The 15,673-nt window shown below is 53.7% G+C and overlaps 1 protein-coding gene across 2 annotated transcripts; it reads right to left on the bottom strand.

The window, feature by feature from the left end:
* Positions 1 to 1,126: 1,126 nt before the first annotated feature.
* On the bottom strand, positions 1,127 to 14,142 carry LOC142821038 (Fc receptor-like protein 5). 2 transcript variants are annotated; one of them, XM_075911785.1, is made up of 8 exons: positions 13,794 to 14,142; positions 12,932 to 13,044; positions 12,771 to 12,809; positions 11,627 to 11,665; positions 9,154 to 9,456; positions 5,686 to 5,991; positions 4,362 to 4,652; positions 1,127 to 3,082 (listed from the first exon to the last, which is right to left on the bottom strand). In XM_075911785.1, the coding sequence occupies exons 2-8, from the start codon at positions 12,960 to 12,962 to the stop codon at positions 2,529 to 2,531; spliced, it is 1,563 nt and encodes a 520-aa protein (XP_075767900.1). In that variant the 5' UTR covers positions 12,963 to 13,044; positions 13,794 to 14,142; the 3' UTR covers positions 1,127 to 2,528. The 2 variants fall into 2 exon arrangements, with proteins under 2 accessions (XP_075767900.1, XP_075767901.1); XM_075911786.1 differs by having other exon boundaries at positions 1,127 to 2,411; positions 2,741 to 3,082; positions 12,932 to 14,142.
* Positions 14,143 to 15,673: the final 1,531 nt, after the last annotated feature.

The raw sequence follows: 15,673 nt of genomic DNA on the forward strand, positions 1-15,673 counted from the left end.
CCTGAGAACCTCTCCCTGTATGCAGAAGCAAGACTCCTGCGACCACACCCCACAGTGGTCTGTTTTGGAGGCTGGACACCAGTTCCAACTGCTGGATCCGGCAGGTGATAGAGCGGCGGGATGACCAGCAGCGACTGCACAGCTTCCATATGAGGAAAGAGGCATTCTGGGAGCTCTGTGCCTGGCTCGTCCCTCCCCTCTGTGAAATGATGCTCAGATGTTACTCACCACCAGTCTGAAGAAGCAAGTTGCCATCATTCTCTGGAATCTATCCATGCCAGATACTTACCAGTCCATGGGAAACCAATTCAGTGTGCACAAGTCAACCATCAGGGCCCTCCTCATGCTGGTATGGAACTCTTGGATTGCAGTCTCTGGGGGTGGGAGAGTACTGGAAAAGGGGTCCCAAGGTAAAGGGGGGATGGAGGTTGTGGGAAATGGGCTGGGTGTGTGTGGGGGAGAGGTCCTAGCCCCATCCCCATGGGGTTCTGCAGTCCTGCCTTCACATAGACCTCAAGGGGAAGGGATTGCTTCATGGTGGCTCAACAATGAAAGGGGGAATGTGCACGGTTACAATTACATACACTAGAAAGTATGAATGGTTTTATCAAGTCCAAGCAGTGGGACTGAAGTGGTGATAAGTGAGAACAGGAAGAGCCAAGTAGGTTACAAAACAAGAGAATCGAAACCACTTGGCTGCTTCGACACTGAAACTTCAGAACAAACTTACTCAAACTCACCCTAAAACCTCTTTTCCAGCTGCCCCTCCAAACCAGGGCTGTCTTCCCCACCCTGAAGTCTGTGGCTCCTTCCTTCAGGTGCAGCCCAGCCAAAAGACCAAGACCTCTGCTTTCTTATTCTTTTTGTTAAGGAATTGAATCATAGAATCATAGAATCATAGAATAATAGGACTGGAAGGGACCTCGAGAGGTCATCGAGTCCAGCCCCCCGCCCTCAAGGCAGGATCAAGCTCCGTCTACACCATCCCTGACAGATGTCTATCTAACCTGTTCTTAAATATCTCCAGAGAGGGAGATTCACCACCTCCCTTGGCAATTTATTCCAATATTTGACCACCCTGACAGTTAGGAATTTTTTCCTAATGTCCAATCTAAACCTCCCCTGCTGCACTTTAAGCCCATTACTCCTTGTCCTGTCCTCAGAAACCAAGAGGAACAAATTTTCTCCTTCCTCCTTGTGACACCCTTTTAGATATTTGAAAACCGCTATCATTTCCCCCCTTAATCTTCTTTTTTCCAAACTAAACAAGCCCAGTTCATGAAGCCTGGCTTCATAGGTCATGTTCTCTAGACCTTTAATCATTCTTGTCGCTCTTCTATGTACCCTTTCCAATTTCTCCACATCTTTCTTGAAATGTGGCGCCCAGAACTGGACACAGTACTCCAGCTGAGGCCTAACTAGTGCAGAGTAGAGCGGCAGAATGACTTCACGAGTTTTGCTTACAACACACCTGTTGATACAACCTAGAATCATATTTGCTTTTTTTTGCAACAGCATCACACTGTTGACTCATATTCAACTTGTGGTCCACTATTGTGAGGCTCCGTATTGTGAGGCCCTCCGTACCAACCACTGCTCAGACTAGGACAGAAGAGATTAATTAATAGTTGAGGATAACACCCTCCATGTCTCTCGTTCACACTTTTGAAACCATTAAGTATTTCTCACTCCATAGGTCTAACTTTACACACAAAGATGATACACAAATCAAAGTCAGATAAACAGGACCAGTGCATTGTGACATGAAGATTGATGCGTTACATGAAATACTTTGCTCAAAGCACATATGAGTTACGTATGTTCATGACCAGGAGTCTATTTCATAGAGCTTGGTGAGAGGGGGTGTCCAACAGAGTAGCCATGTAACTAAAATTGTATCTTTATGCACACTGGCATGCCTCATTGTACCCTGCCAGCCTCTCCACCTTCTGAAAGCAGAAATGCCCTTCCCTTTTCCCATCAGTCACAGGGCACCAGCCAGTCTAAAGCTGATCCCAAAGTAGGGACAGAGTCGTAGCATTTTAAATTTTACAAGGAGTCTTGAGAAATAAGTGAAAGGTGCGATGGTGCGAACAAGTGGCCATGCCCTGCCATGGACTCAGCTGTAGTTCGGTTGGGGATTGAAATGCTCATGGTGCCCAAAGCCCTTTCAGACCCAACAGATGTTTCCAAGGTCTCTTTGATTTTCCACCAGAACTTCCCTTTCCAGTGATAGCAGCAAATGGGTCACCTTGTGGGGAGAATCCAAGCCATGGAATGAAGGGCACCTTAGCAGAACAAGCCTCCTAACAGGATCTAGAAGCAGTGGCGGGAGACGAGGAAGATAAGTCCATTGATGAGGAAGAAGGAGCCGCCCACAGCTAGCTCCAGGACCCTGCGGATGCCATGAGCTGGAGAATCATAAATGGAACAAGCCGGTTAATGTCACTATTGAGCATCCTGCCTGTAGAATCAAAGCTTTTGTGCCTCTAGAATTTGTGACAAACTCCCCTGGATCTCAGGATCCATCATGAAACGCACCCCAGCCCTTCCCTGTCTGGCAAGTGGATGCTGACCCTTGATCCTTCCAGTCCATGTGTCTGTCCCTCTGCTGCCTGGCTGTCTTGTAACACCGCTGTGATCTGCCCTGTTATTGCTTCTCCAGCCAGATCAGTAGGGAACTGTGGGGGTTGGGGAACGGGACCTTGAGGGAGATGATAGCAGTCAGCAGCCGACTCACCTGACATTGTGAAGCTCCCAGTGACTGTCGCAACCTGGCTCCTGGGGGACAGGACCCACCTCCCAGCCACCTTCTCTTCGTACTCACAGGTGAACTCCCCTTTGTTGTTGGGACCAACCCGTGGGAAGCTGAGCAGTGAGCCCTTCACAGAGCCGGTGCCAGATTCCACGGTGCTGATCTCAGACCCCAGATCCCCAGGAATGAGCTCATCTTCGTCCTTGTAGAAGTGAAACCTCCGCTCGCGGGCATCCCCGGGGGCTGTGCAGGTGATGTTCAGGGAAAACCCTTCGCTCACCACACCAGACGGGGGATCCACACTCAGCTCCGGCTGTGGAGGGGGATCTGTGGGGAGCAGGAAAGGGGAGGGTTCCACAGGGCCACAGGAGAGGAGAAAGTGGAGCCCAGAATTTGGTTCATTCCCAGCTGAACTTTGTTCTCTCTCCGGAGCCTCTGGTTTCATTGCAGGGTCCCCAGGGGCTCCTCGCAGAAATGAACAGGAGCCGAGCTAGGGATGGCTTCCTTCCCATGCAATGTGGGGCTGAGATATGGGGTCAAAGGTGGACACAGGGAAGAGGACATCCCTTGTTTTGTGTCACCCCTCCACTGCCAATACTCCATGGAGCCTTTGACAGACAGGGGGGACCCAGGGCCCGTAGGAATCGCCTCCCCCTGGCCAGGCTGTTTGAGACCTGGAGGCACTGCTCACAATCCACCATCTCAGAGATAAGAGACCTGAGGCAGCCATGTCGCAGGGGATTCCAAGGTCTATTTCACTTGGGAAGCCATGTTCTTTGTTGCTTTGAGCGGCCATTTGCTGTGCCACTCTCTCGGGGTGGCCATATTGGAAATCAAGGGCCATGTTGGATTGATGTGTCCATGTATCCTTGTGTTGAGGCCCCGCTGAGGTCCATGTAGCAGCCCTGTTGCCCATTTGGTGGCCCTGTAGGGCCGAGAGAAGGCCGTTTTCTCAGCTGGGCCACCACGTTGGGCCTGTGGGAGGTGGTGGGAGGCAAATAGAGGATGTGGAAGAGTGAAAAAGTGGGAGGGAACAAACTGGGTAGATGTGAATTCACAGAGCAAAGCCCAACGCACAGGGAGGGAGGAAGGAGAATGAGCAGAACTGGAACCAGAAGAGGTAGGAAGGGAGTTTGAACTGGTTCTGCCCCATGTCTCTGCCCTGTGGGAGTCAGGAGCTCCAAGAAGACAGACACGGGTTCCTTCCTGGCCTGGCAATTGGTGATCCAGGCCTGGGGCTCTGGATTCCTTGCCTCAGCTCTGAGTCCCAGTGGCCCTTCCAGGTTGAGATGGGAACCTTGTCATAGTGTAAGAGTTTTGTGTGTGAGGTTTTGCTTAAGAAAAATGAGATGTGAAAAGGCCTGGAGCAGAGTGTTGGGGGCACAGGGCAGGGCAAATGGTGCTGTGGGAAGAGCATCTGGGACAGAGGGGTCAGTGCAGAGGGGGTGGAGCAAATCCCAGGTTCTGCTAAAGTGTCTCTCAGTAGCCAGGCTGGTGGCACGGCTGAGGAGAGGCAGGGGACAGTGGGGCCATGGGAAGGAGAATGGGTCTCCCCAGTGACACCTCTCATGTGTCATCCCCCAGCTTGGTGGAAACAGGGTCTCACCCGTCACTGACACCGGGACAGGTGGGCTCATTTCTGACGGGATCTCTCGCTGATGCTCCACCCTCCAGTACAGGCAGGTGTAGACTTGGCTGGCGGCTGCGTCACTCAGGTTGATCTGCCAGGTGCCCTGGCTGGATTCCCCGCTGGAGATCTGCTCCCCGCTCTGGTTGAAGAACCTGTATCCTGCTGCTTTCTCATTCAGTTGACCGGAGCATCTGAGGGTGACCCGCTCCCCTCGGATGTAGATGGGCTGAGGAGGGTCCAGAGACAGCCTGGGGGGAGGTGGACGCGCTGGGAGGGAGAGAAGTGGGGAGGGGAGATAAATGAGCCAAATCCTTGACTTCCTCACACAAACTTCTCCAGTCTCCCTGCCCAGAGCTGCCTCCCCCAGGCTGAGAGACCCAGGCTGGTTCTTCCCTGCTTGGCTCTTCCAGCTGGATGGGTGTGTACAGTAGGGACACATGCATGACCCAGCGCACACCCAGAGTGCTGGCAGGCCCTGGGAGGGGAGGGGAAAACAATACCAGGTCAGAGTCACCTCAGGAACAAGAAAGGAATTCAGAGTTCCCTGGGAGAAACACCCTTCATCTCTCAAGCTCCACCCTGTTCTGTGCCCACATGTTACTCTGCAGGGGCCTGGCCTCTGCGTATGGGATCGGCTGGTTGGGCTGCCCCAGTGTACAGGAAGTGTAAGGGGTCTCTGTCTGTGAGCATCAGCTGGGACTAGGAGCACTTTGGAGACTAGATCCCTGGTAAGATTTGTAACTGATGGTGCCCAGTGCATCAGGGTGGGATCTCTCCCTCCTGTATCGCTGGGCTGTGGGGATTCTGGTGAACTGGTCAGGGGTCAGGGGAACATCAGACATGGATCCATCCTCTGATGATCATTATGGAGTGGAAGGGCTGAGGATGTAAAACAGGATTCCTGGTCAGGTTCCCCAACTGCAATGCCCTGTGGTGACAAAATTTACTGGGCAGCTGGGCACCTCTCCCTGCCTTTTGTGACCAGTGCCCTTCTCCCCACCCTCAGCAAAACAGACACCAGGGCCTGAAACCGACCAGAGACTTGTTTAACCAAAGGTCCTTATGTTTACAAATGTTTGAGGGCTGGGGGCTCCCAGAAGGAAAGTAGCATCAATGTCCCCACCCCCAAATCCCAAAGCCAGAGACCCAGGGAGTGACACTGACCAGATACGGGGGCTGGATCTGACCCAGTAGCCCTGGCTGGCCCTGTGCAGAGCTGAGTGCTGGGCTATGTCTCCCCCCTAGCACATAGCAGACATGCCAGCAAGGGCCAGCAAAGAACAGGGACGGGGGGACTCACCTGTCACCCTGATGGAGCTAGTCTGGCTTCTCATAGATTTGATCTCTCGGCCAGACACTGTCTTCCAGGACTCACAGCTGTACTGCCCGGCGCTGCCTGCAGACACGCTCCACAGCGGCAGTGACGCGGTGTGACTGTTGAGAGGTGAGGGGAGTTCCTTGGCCTGGATTTCTTGACTGTCCTTGAAGAACCGGATCCCCGACACGGTGGGTGACCCAGTGGCTGAGCATATCAGGGTCACAGCTTCCCCGCTGAGGTAGACAAGATGCGGCAGGGACACAGTGAGCTTGGGGGCTGGGAGAGGGGCTAGAAAAGACAAGAGGGAAGCAGTGGGGGAGTGAGTGGATCCTCACATTCACTCTCTGCAGAGTAAATGCTGCTCAGTGAGATGCGCTGGCTGGAGAATCCTTTGGGGATCCGCTGCCCTCTTTGATTGAGGAACCTGCATTCTTCCACCTTCTCATGCTTGGGGCTGAGTCCCTGTGGGTGACGGTCTCCCTCTGGCTTTAGATGGGGCACAGAGAGTCAAGACAGGGCCTGGGAGGTGGAGGGTCTGGAGTGAACAGAGAGGTGAGGGCACCACAAAGTCAGCAGCAGGGGAGATAAAGGAGCTAAGTCCTCAGCACAGCCAACCCACCCCTCCCCCAAACTCCCTGCCCATTACCAGACCCTCCAGGCTGATGGAGAGCAGATGGCTCCTCCCTGCTTGGACCCCTGCAGAGAGGGGCATGGCCAGAGAGGTTTGTTCTATTCAACTTGGCTGTGTCTACACTGGCCACTTCTTCCGGAAAAGCAGCCACTTTTCCGGAATAACTTGCCAGCTGTCTACACTGGCCCCTTGAATTTCTGGAAAAACACTGACGATCTACTGTAAGAAATCAGCCGCTTTTCCGGAAATACTATGCTGCTCCCATTCGGGCAAAAGTCCTTTTTCCGGAAAACTGTTCTGGAAAAGGGCCAGTGTAGAGAGCACAGTAGTGTTTTCCGCAAAAAAGCCCCGATCGCGAAAATGACGATCAGGGCTTTTTTGCAGAAAAGCGCATCTAGATTGGCCACGGACGCTTTTCCGGAAAAAGTGCTTTTGCGGAAAAGCATCCTGCCAATGTAGACACACTTTTTTCCGGAAGTATTTTAGGAAAAAGTGCATCTAGATTGGCAGGATACTTTTCCGCAAAAGCACTTTTTGCAGAAAAGCATCCGTGCCAATGTAGACGCGCTTTTCCGCAAAAAAGCCCCAATCATCATTTTCGCGATCAGGGCTTTTTTGCGGAAAAGAAATCTGGGCTGTCTACACTGGCCCTTTTCCAGAACAGTTTTCCGGAAAAGGACTTTTGCCCGAACGGGAGCAGCAGAGTTTTTCCGGAAAGCACTGATGATTTTACATTAGATCGTCAGTGCTTTTCCGGAAATTCCAGGGGCCAGTGTAGACAGCTGGCAAGTTATTCTGGAAAAGCAGCTGATTTTCCAGAATAAGTGGCCAGTGTAGACACAGCCTATAACTTTACGCTGAATCCCAGGGATGAAATTCTGTGGGTTTTTTCTTTTCTTAAAACGGCTGCCAACCCAGTATGTTTTGTCAAGTTTATTTTGTTTAAGGCCATGATATGATTCTTGTGTCCTGGAAGGCAACAGGAGGTGTGTGTGTGCATGTCTAAGACTGAGAGGTCAGCTACCAGAGATGTCAGTTTGTTTTTTCAAGCTCTCTCATGGTACAGGATCTTGGAGAAGTCGCTAAGGCTGTGTCCAGACTCCATGCCTCCGTCGACGGAGGCATGTAGATTAGCCAGCTCGGAAGAGGGAAATGAAGCCGCGATTAAAATAATCGCGGCTTCATTTAAATTTAAATGGCTGCCCCGATCTGCCGATCAGCTGTTTGTCGGCAGATCGGGAGAGTCTGGACGCGATGCCCCGACAAAGAAGCCTTTCTTCATCGACACAGGTAAACCTGGTTTCACGAGGCTTACCTGTGTCGATGAAGAAAGGCTTCTTTGTCGGGGCATCGCGTCCAGACTCTCCCGATCTGCCGACAAACAGCTGATCGGCAGATCGGGGCAGCCATTTAAATTTAAATGAAGCCGCGATTATTTTAATCGCGGCTTCATTTCCCTCTTCCGAGCTGGCTAATCTACATGCCTCCGTCGACGGAGGCATGGAGTCTGGACACAGCCTAAGTGATTTCTTCCTAGGTTGAAGAAGAAGGGGACTCTTTTCTCAGTTGCTGGTGGAGGCTACCTCCCAAGGCCAGGGACTCTCTGACCTTGGGGAGCTGATAAGCAGAAGTCCCTAGAGGTAGGGTATTTGTCTGTGCTCTCGCAGGCCTCCACCTTCTGCACTCGAAGTGCCAGAATGAGGAACAGCTGTGATGACTCCTACGAGCCATATCGATACCAGAGAGCAAAATCTGGCCTCAATGCTAGTGCACCGCTCCAAACAAATTTGATATTTCATGGAAACTCCTTGTCTGGAATCCAACTCAGCGAAAGACCAAACCAATCCACAGGACCCAAATTTAACAGTTGACCACGTATTCATTCATTGGTCACACGATGGTGAGGCTTATGCACAGGCCCTTCCTCCAGTGTTCATGCACCAAAATCTGAATCTTTGGAGTCAGGATGTCCCAAATCACTCTCCCAGCCCCCCAGACTCCTCTCAGCCACTCCCTCCCTCCTCCTTCTGTTCCCTACCGACAGGCTGGAGAGGCACATTCCCCTGTCCCCACAGGGAGTTGCTACAGAGTGAGGGAGCTACATGCATGACAGCCCAGAGCCATCAACCTTCTTACATACATCGTCATTCCCCTACCTCCTCAGCCAGTTCCACCCAGAGTTTCTCAAGCCCCTGCTTCGCCCCTTGCAGCCCAGCCCCTCTACACAGAATCGGTGCCAAAGGTTAAATAGACTCAAATCAGACATCAGCAATGGTCACATGCAGTAACCTGCAGGGGAACATTTTACTCTTCCCCAGGCTCTCAGTTAAAAGTAGCCTCTCTCCTACAAAGGAATTTCAGAAACCAACGACAGAGAAAGCACACAGAATTCACCTGCATCAACTCACTCAAGGCTGTTCCCTGCACTCCTGTGAGGTCTGAGCAGATGATCACTCGGCCCCTCTGGCCTCAGAGTGGATGTTTCTGTGACACTGACTCATGGTACCAACCTGGCCCCAAATGAGGGTCTCAATTAAACACTCCGGCTGATCAAAGCCTGCTATGATTCAAGGAGCTTCTATTGGTTGTCTGGGACCCATCTCCTTCCCCATCCCTAGCACGTCTTCCCCCATAACCCCAAAATGACTGGGTGTTCCACGGACAAAAGGACTGAAACTGACCAAAAACGGAGGGCGGGGGGAGGAACTGAATCCATGGTGACCCAGGCTGGAGCCGAGTGACTGGGTTGGATCAACCAGTGCGTGGAGCAGTGAGATCAGGCCATGGGGTCAGCTAACAGCAGGCAATAGGGGTCTCACCAGTCACTGTGATGGGGATGTTTTCACTCCTCTCTGATGGCATCTCTTGCCCAGACTCTGTCTCCCAGTAACCACAACTGTATGCGCCGGTGTGTGAGTCAGACACACTTGACAGCTGAAGAGTTTTGACATGGTACTGAGGCTGCTGGAGCTCTCTGGAGCTGATTCTTTTGTCATCCCTGAAGAACCGGATCCTGGACAGGGTGGCAGTGTGGGGAGCTGAGCACGTCAGGGTCACAGATTCCCCACGTAGGAAGACGCGGTGTGGTGGGCTCACAGTGAGTTTGGGGGCAGATGGCCGGGCTGGAACAGGGGAGGGAGAAATCAGAGAATTTTCCACAGAAGCAGCGCCCCACTCATGTAAACAATGACCCCCCCCGGTGCCCCCTCAGCCAGTCCCACCCAGAGCTCCTCCCAGTCCTCCCCCCCCTTTTCTGTTGAAGCCCAGCCCCTCTGCACAGCTCTGGGCCCCTGCCAAAGCTCAGCAGCTGTTCCATTGGAGGGTGCCAGGGTGGATGCACTGAGCCCTGTACAGGTGAGCGGGGACCCAGCGCGAGGAGCTGAGGGCCCTTGGGGGGGCAGGACTGGAAGGCAGGGTCGGGCGGGAACCAGGGTCTCTGATGTTCCCCCTTTGCCCCAAGGGAGAGGATGAACCAGTCCCACCTGGTTTCACGAGGCATACCTGCGCCAGCCGACACAGGCTTCCTTGTCGACCACAGCACATCTAGACTGCCCCATGTGCCGACAAACAGCTGTTCAAAAGCTGATCAGCAAAGCGTGGCCGCCATTTAAATTTAAATGAAGCGGTGATTATTTAAATCGCCGCTTCATTTCCCTATGCCGGGTAGCCTAATCTACATGCCTCTGTCACCAGAGGCATGTAGTTTAGACATACCCAGAGTGATGTTAATATTAGGCAAGACCCTGTCATAGGGTATGTCTACACTACCCCCCTAGTTTGAACTAGGGTGGTTAATGTAGTCAATCGAAGTTGCAAATGAAGCCCGGGATTTAAATATCCCGGGCTTCATTTGCATCTTACCAGGCGCCGCCACTTTTAAAGCCCCGGTAGTTCGGACTCTGTTCCCGCGGCTACACGCGGCACGGAGTAGATAGTTCGAATTAGGCTTTCTAATTCGAACGACCGTTACACCTCGTTCCAAATCCCGGGCTTCATTTGCAACTCCGTATGACTACATTAACCACCCTAGTTCGAACTAAGGTGGTAGTGTAGACATACCCATAGATAGAAAGAAGTTTAATGTTGCAAGACGTTGTAACTTTGTTAAAGTGACTAGAAGTACTCTTTGTTCCATGCTGCAACTGTGTAAATGTGTTGTTTGTGTGAACGAGAGAGAGAACATTTTAGGAGAGATAAGTGTGAAGGCCACTGCATGCTCAAAAGATCAGAGGAAGGGTTGGAGACTCAGAAGCATCAAATAATTATCAACTAAGTGAAAGCACAATGAAGACAGACTACTGGGGCAGATTGATGAACCCTGACGTTAGCGGCACGCACCTCTTGATAAGGAACTGATAACAACTTTCACCAGAAGACAACACCCCCGACGGGTCATCGGCATATGGATATCAAATGACTGTGAGAACAAATTCTTCCTGATAATCATATGTTGCAGGAAGATTGATTGTGATACTGAGTGACTGATTACCGCCTGACAAGGCAAAATGTCTAGAGCCGGAAAAAAGCGGAAGCCATGTTCATGCAAATGGAGCAGGGAAAATTTAAATCCCCGCTGCATTTGCAATTCCGACTTGGCTAATCTGCATCCCTTTTCCGGAAAAGGGTGCCAGTGTAGACACAGCCTATTCCATCAGCAGGATGTTTATCTCTGTGTGTAAATGCATGCACTACTTTGTTATATTATCAATAAATGCCTTATCCCCCTGAAAAAGATCCCATGTGCTTCTTTTAAGCATAACCCCAGGAGCTCCCCACTGTCCGTGTCCAGCAGACCCAGACTGAGCCGAGGAGCAATTCAGGGAGCAGGGCAAGAACCCAGGACCCAAGGTGCCTTTGCCGCCAGGTGAAATCCCTGGACTGGTGAGCAGAGAGACATTCACAGAGCCGGTGCCAGGCTCCATGGTGCTGATCTCAGACCCCAGATCTCCTGGAATGACCTCGACTCCGTCCTTATAGAAGTGAAACCTCAATCCTGGAGAGGCGGGAGCTCGGTCTCCATGGTCCGTCCAGCCCTTGCTCTCTCTGCTGGGATTGCCCATGAGGGACTCAGTAGCGCTTATGGTGCTGAGGGCAGCTTCTCCCCTATGGCCAAACATATGGGGTTGCTCTTCCATCCCCCTGCTAATAGGAGATGACACAGGGGGCACTAGGAGATGATTCCCTTTCCTTATCAAACCAAATATATTGGGAGAGAATCAGGACCCCAGCCGCACCGCCAGGACCCCTCTCCCCTCACCTACCCTCTGCCAGCATCTCAGGAGACATCGTTACCTGTAGGGGACTCTAGCCAGAGGAGATCCCAGGGACTGGCTGGAAGAGAGGAGCAGAGAGGGGGTGAGAGCTCTGAGGACGAGATGTGGGCAGGGAAAGGGGGAGGGTCCAGAGAGACAGACAGACAGACAGACATTTATTTCCTGGGTGTGGCAGTGGGGGGCAGAGACGGAGCAGGAGCTCCATGTGACTGACACCTAGGGGTGGTGGGAGGGACTCATTTGGTGCAAAGGAGCCTCAGAGGAGTTACACTGGCTTGCCCCCACTGGGGATCTGGACCGGGGGGCTGGGGTCTATCTATTGACTCCCCCTGGGACCTCGCTCTTTCATGTTGCAGACTTGGGAATGGCCCCTGGTCTCTCAGGAGTCTGTTACACTAATGCCAGAGGCTCTGTTGCAGCACCAGGAGCCTTAGGGTGCAGATAGGGAGCAAAAAGAGGGGGAGGGATCTTGTTGCAAATTAATCAACCCTAACACCCCCATTCCCATCAGGGGATTCCCCCCACAGTCTCCGTCCAGGGCAAGAGGCACAAGAGAGGGGAGAACCCATCAGCTGACCTGCCCAGCAGTGGCGAGCAGGAACCGAGCAGAAATGAGGATGCTCGGGCGGATGTGGCGGAGGTAGGGAGGGGGAGTTTTTCCATCCATCACATTTCCTCTGTGGTTTCTGCAGCACCTGCTTTTCCTGCCCTGCTGGGCAGGGCTGGGTCTGTGCTCCTGGCCCTGAGCCCTCAGTGGGAGCCCAGTGCTGGGGCACAGAGACCCACACACAGCCCCACAGTGATGGGTCCTGTCCTTGTAGAAATGAACCCTCCATCCTCGGGAGGGGGGTAGTCAGTCTCCACGGCCCATCCAGCCCTTACTCTCCCTGCTGGGACTGCCTGTATGGGGCAGGGCAGCACCCATGGGATGGGGACAGCTTCCCCCCTGTGGGCTGGGCTGGGACCCACCCAACAAACCCTCCCAGCAGGCACCAGATGGGGGTCAATCTTCCACCCCCACGAATGTCTGGGGATGCTCCCCCTTCCTTGCAATTCCCAGCACCACTGAGTGAGATGAGCAGGACCCCAGCCCCACCGCCAGGACCCCCTTCCCTCTTCCACCCCACGGCAAGTGCCCCAGGGAGGCCAGGAGACCTCATTACCTGCAGTGGACGCCGGCCAGAGGGGACTCTGGAGCGAGGCTGGAAGAGAAGAGCAGAGAGGGGGGTGAGGGCTCTGGGGAGGTTATGAGGACAAAGGGCAGGGCTGGGGGGAGTCTCCAGACAGACAGACAGGGGGGCTGGGAGTCGAGGGGGGCACTTACCCAGCAGAGGCAGAAGGCGAGTTAGCTCCATGCTGAGCCGGTCGCTCTGGGCAGGGAGCTGGGTTCTCAGCAGCCGTCAGCTGCGCACAGGGAGGGGAACAGTCACCTCCGTTCTGAGAGCAGAGGAAGCCACAGGGTCAGGTGTGGTCACCGCTCAGCTCAGGGGCTGGAGAGACACTGGTGTGTGGTGTGCAGGGCGCCCATTTCCTGGGCTGATAGAGACCGGCCCAGCCTCCACTTTGAACCCTACGGGAGAGAGTCTTTAACCTGAGGGGATGCCCCAGAAGTAAGTCCGCTCTGTCCCATCAGCTTAACCTTTCCCCTGGGCCCCGACCTTCCGACCCGGGTGCAATTTTCACATCTCCAGAGAGAAAGACTCTGACATTTACTGGTCATTGTGAAACTGCCCCTTGGCTTCCCTGTTCTCTGGTCTGAGCGTGGTGAGCCTCAGTCCCTCTCATGAGGTAGGGATTTCCATTCCCCCATGACCAAGATCCACCTTCTTTTTTCTTGCTCTGCCCCCAGCCACCATGCCTGGAACTGTGATGTTCCACCCCCACCTCATGAGGTACGACATTGTTGGGTGGACACACACATGCATGTCTCCACGAGGCTTTGGATAACATCCCCCTGGAACCATCAATGTGAATGTCACCGTCGGCTCTTACTTTGGAGCAGGTGTCACTTGCATGTGAGAAGTTCAAGATACGGAGTCTGGAACCGTTTATGGTTTGACATGTGCATGGGGAAGCCATCCAGGGCATTCCCCTGTCACTCGTAGGTGAACAGCCTCCTTTAAGTTGATTGGTCTTTGGAAGTCACATAATCACCCAAACTGGGAGCGTCTGCCCAGGGAATTTACCTCGGTAGGTGGGGGAGAAAATTTCCAAGTTCCCGCCCAAAGTGGAATCTATAAAACAATTGGGAGCTGCTGTCCCTTTGTCTTTGGCTGGCTGGATACTCCCAAGGAAACAGCCAGCGCCCCCAAGGAGTAAAGGATCTTCCCTGGCTTGGTTTTTGCCTGAAATAAGAACATTTAAACAATAAACTGCTGGGTGCTCCAAGGACCCAAGGACTGACACTGACCAGAGATGGGGGATTGAAACTGACCCCATGGTGACCCTGTCTGGGACCGAGTGACTGGGTTTTGTCACCTGTGCATGGAGCAGATACTTCGCACCCCAGCCCAGCCAACAGCAGGCAACAGGGGCTCTCACCGGTCACTGTGATGGAGATGGTTCGGCTCCTCTCCGATGGGATCTCTCGCCCAGACTCTGTCTTCCATGATTCACAGCTGTACTCTCCAGTGTTTGTCTCAGACACACTTGACAGCTGAAGAGATCTGTATTGAGAACCCTGGAGCTCTCCGGAGCTGATTCTCTTGTCATCCCTGAAGAACCGGATGCCGGACACGGTGGCAGTGCTGGGAACTGAGCATGTCAGGGTCACAGATTCCCCCCATAGGAAGATGCGGTGTGGTGGGATCACGGTGAGTTTGGGAGCAGACGGCCGGGCTGGAAGGGGGAGGGAGGAAGGAGAAAACTCTTCAGAGCCAGCGCCCCACTCACATAAACAGTAACACCCCACTCCTCAGCCAGTCCCATCCAGAGGTTCTTCCAGCCCCCCAATTTACCCTTGCAGCCCAGCCCCTCTGCACAGCTCTCGGCCCCTGCCAAAGGGCGGGAGCTGCACCATTGGAGGGTGCCAGGGTGGATGCACTGAGCCCTGTACAGGTGACCAGGGACCCAGCGTGAGGAGCTGAGGGCCCTTGAGAGGGGCAGGGCTGGAAGGGAACCGGGGTCTCTGATGTTCCCCCCACCCCCAGGCAGAGGATGAACCAGCCCCTCAATGATCCTGGGGGGTCAGGCCCATAGGAAGGCCTGTCAGGACACCCAGTACTTGGGGTCATATGACTGGTGGGGGACATGCTGCTGGAGCCAGGAAATGGCCCAGCTGTGACGTCCTGAGGCTGTGAGGGGCCCTGCTTCGTGCCGGACTCCTGTGATCCACATCCAACCTGCTCCTGCCCCGCACCCTGGCCTTCTTCCCACGTCTGGCCCTGCTCTCACCATCAGGCCACGCTGCCTCCGTCACAGACACCAGCACCCTGAGCAGGGCACAGGGCTGCACCATCACACGGCTGAAGCCAGGAAATGGCCTGGCTTGGACCTGGCTGATCTGCTGTGATATCCTGCTCCTGAAAATGGCCCTGCCGTGACCCGCCCTGCCTCCAGCCAATGAGGGACATGGTAGGCCTATAAGACGATGCTGCAGAACCAGCATCAGCTCAGAGTCTCTGGAGCTCTGAGTCAGAGAAGACCAGGTGGCTGGCTGTGGGAGCAGCAGCACCATGGACAGCTCTGTTTGGGACAGGAGGTGGCTTATATGTTGCAACAGTGGTAAAGTCCCAAGTCAAAGGCCAGGAAATGTCTCCTGGAGGGATGGGAGCAGCCTAAGAGGGACACTGACCAAGGGCACCAGGATGGGCCCTGTTAGAGGTGGGCCCTGGAAGGATGGGATTGATACAGGATGGGACTCCGCTGGAGAGCCGAGTGTCCTAAAAGGCTTCTTAAAGAGAGATCCTAGGCCAGGGGGCCACTCACATGAGGTGAGGGACACCCCATCACCAAAACCCTCCCTGGCTGACACCTCTTCCGCACCCCAATGCCGTCCACTTTTCCCTTCAATATATTTTCTCAAAGCCGCTGTTTTGGTAGATCCCATATGAACTCTTCAAGGAAG

This window comes from Pelodiscus sinensis, chromosome 30 (assembly GCF_049634645.1).
Source record: "Pelodiscus sinensis isolate JC-2024 chromosome 30, ASM4963464v1, whole genome shotgun sequence".
In the NCBI taxonomy this organism is placed as follows: domain Eukaryota; kingdom Metazoa; phylum Chordata; order Testudines; family Trionychidae; genus Pelodiscus; species Pelodiscus sinensis.

What these genes read in the sequence shown, in the direction of transcription:
- LOC142821038 (XM_075911785.1), bottom strand. Translation starts at nt 12,962, where the DNA reads ATGGAGCTAACTCGCCTTCTGCCTCTGCTGG. An exon ending in TCGCCTTCTGCCTCTGCTGG is followed by an intron (nt 12,810 to 12,931) that starts GTAAGTGCCCCC and finishes CTTCTCTTCCAG; the next exon opens with CCTCGCTCCAGAGTCCCCTC. An exon ending in CTGGCTAGAGTCCCCTACAG is followed by an intron (nt 9,457 to 11,626) that starts GTAACGATGTCT and finishes CCCCTGTTCCAG; the next exon opens with CCCGGCCATCTGCCCCCAAA.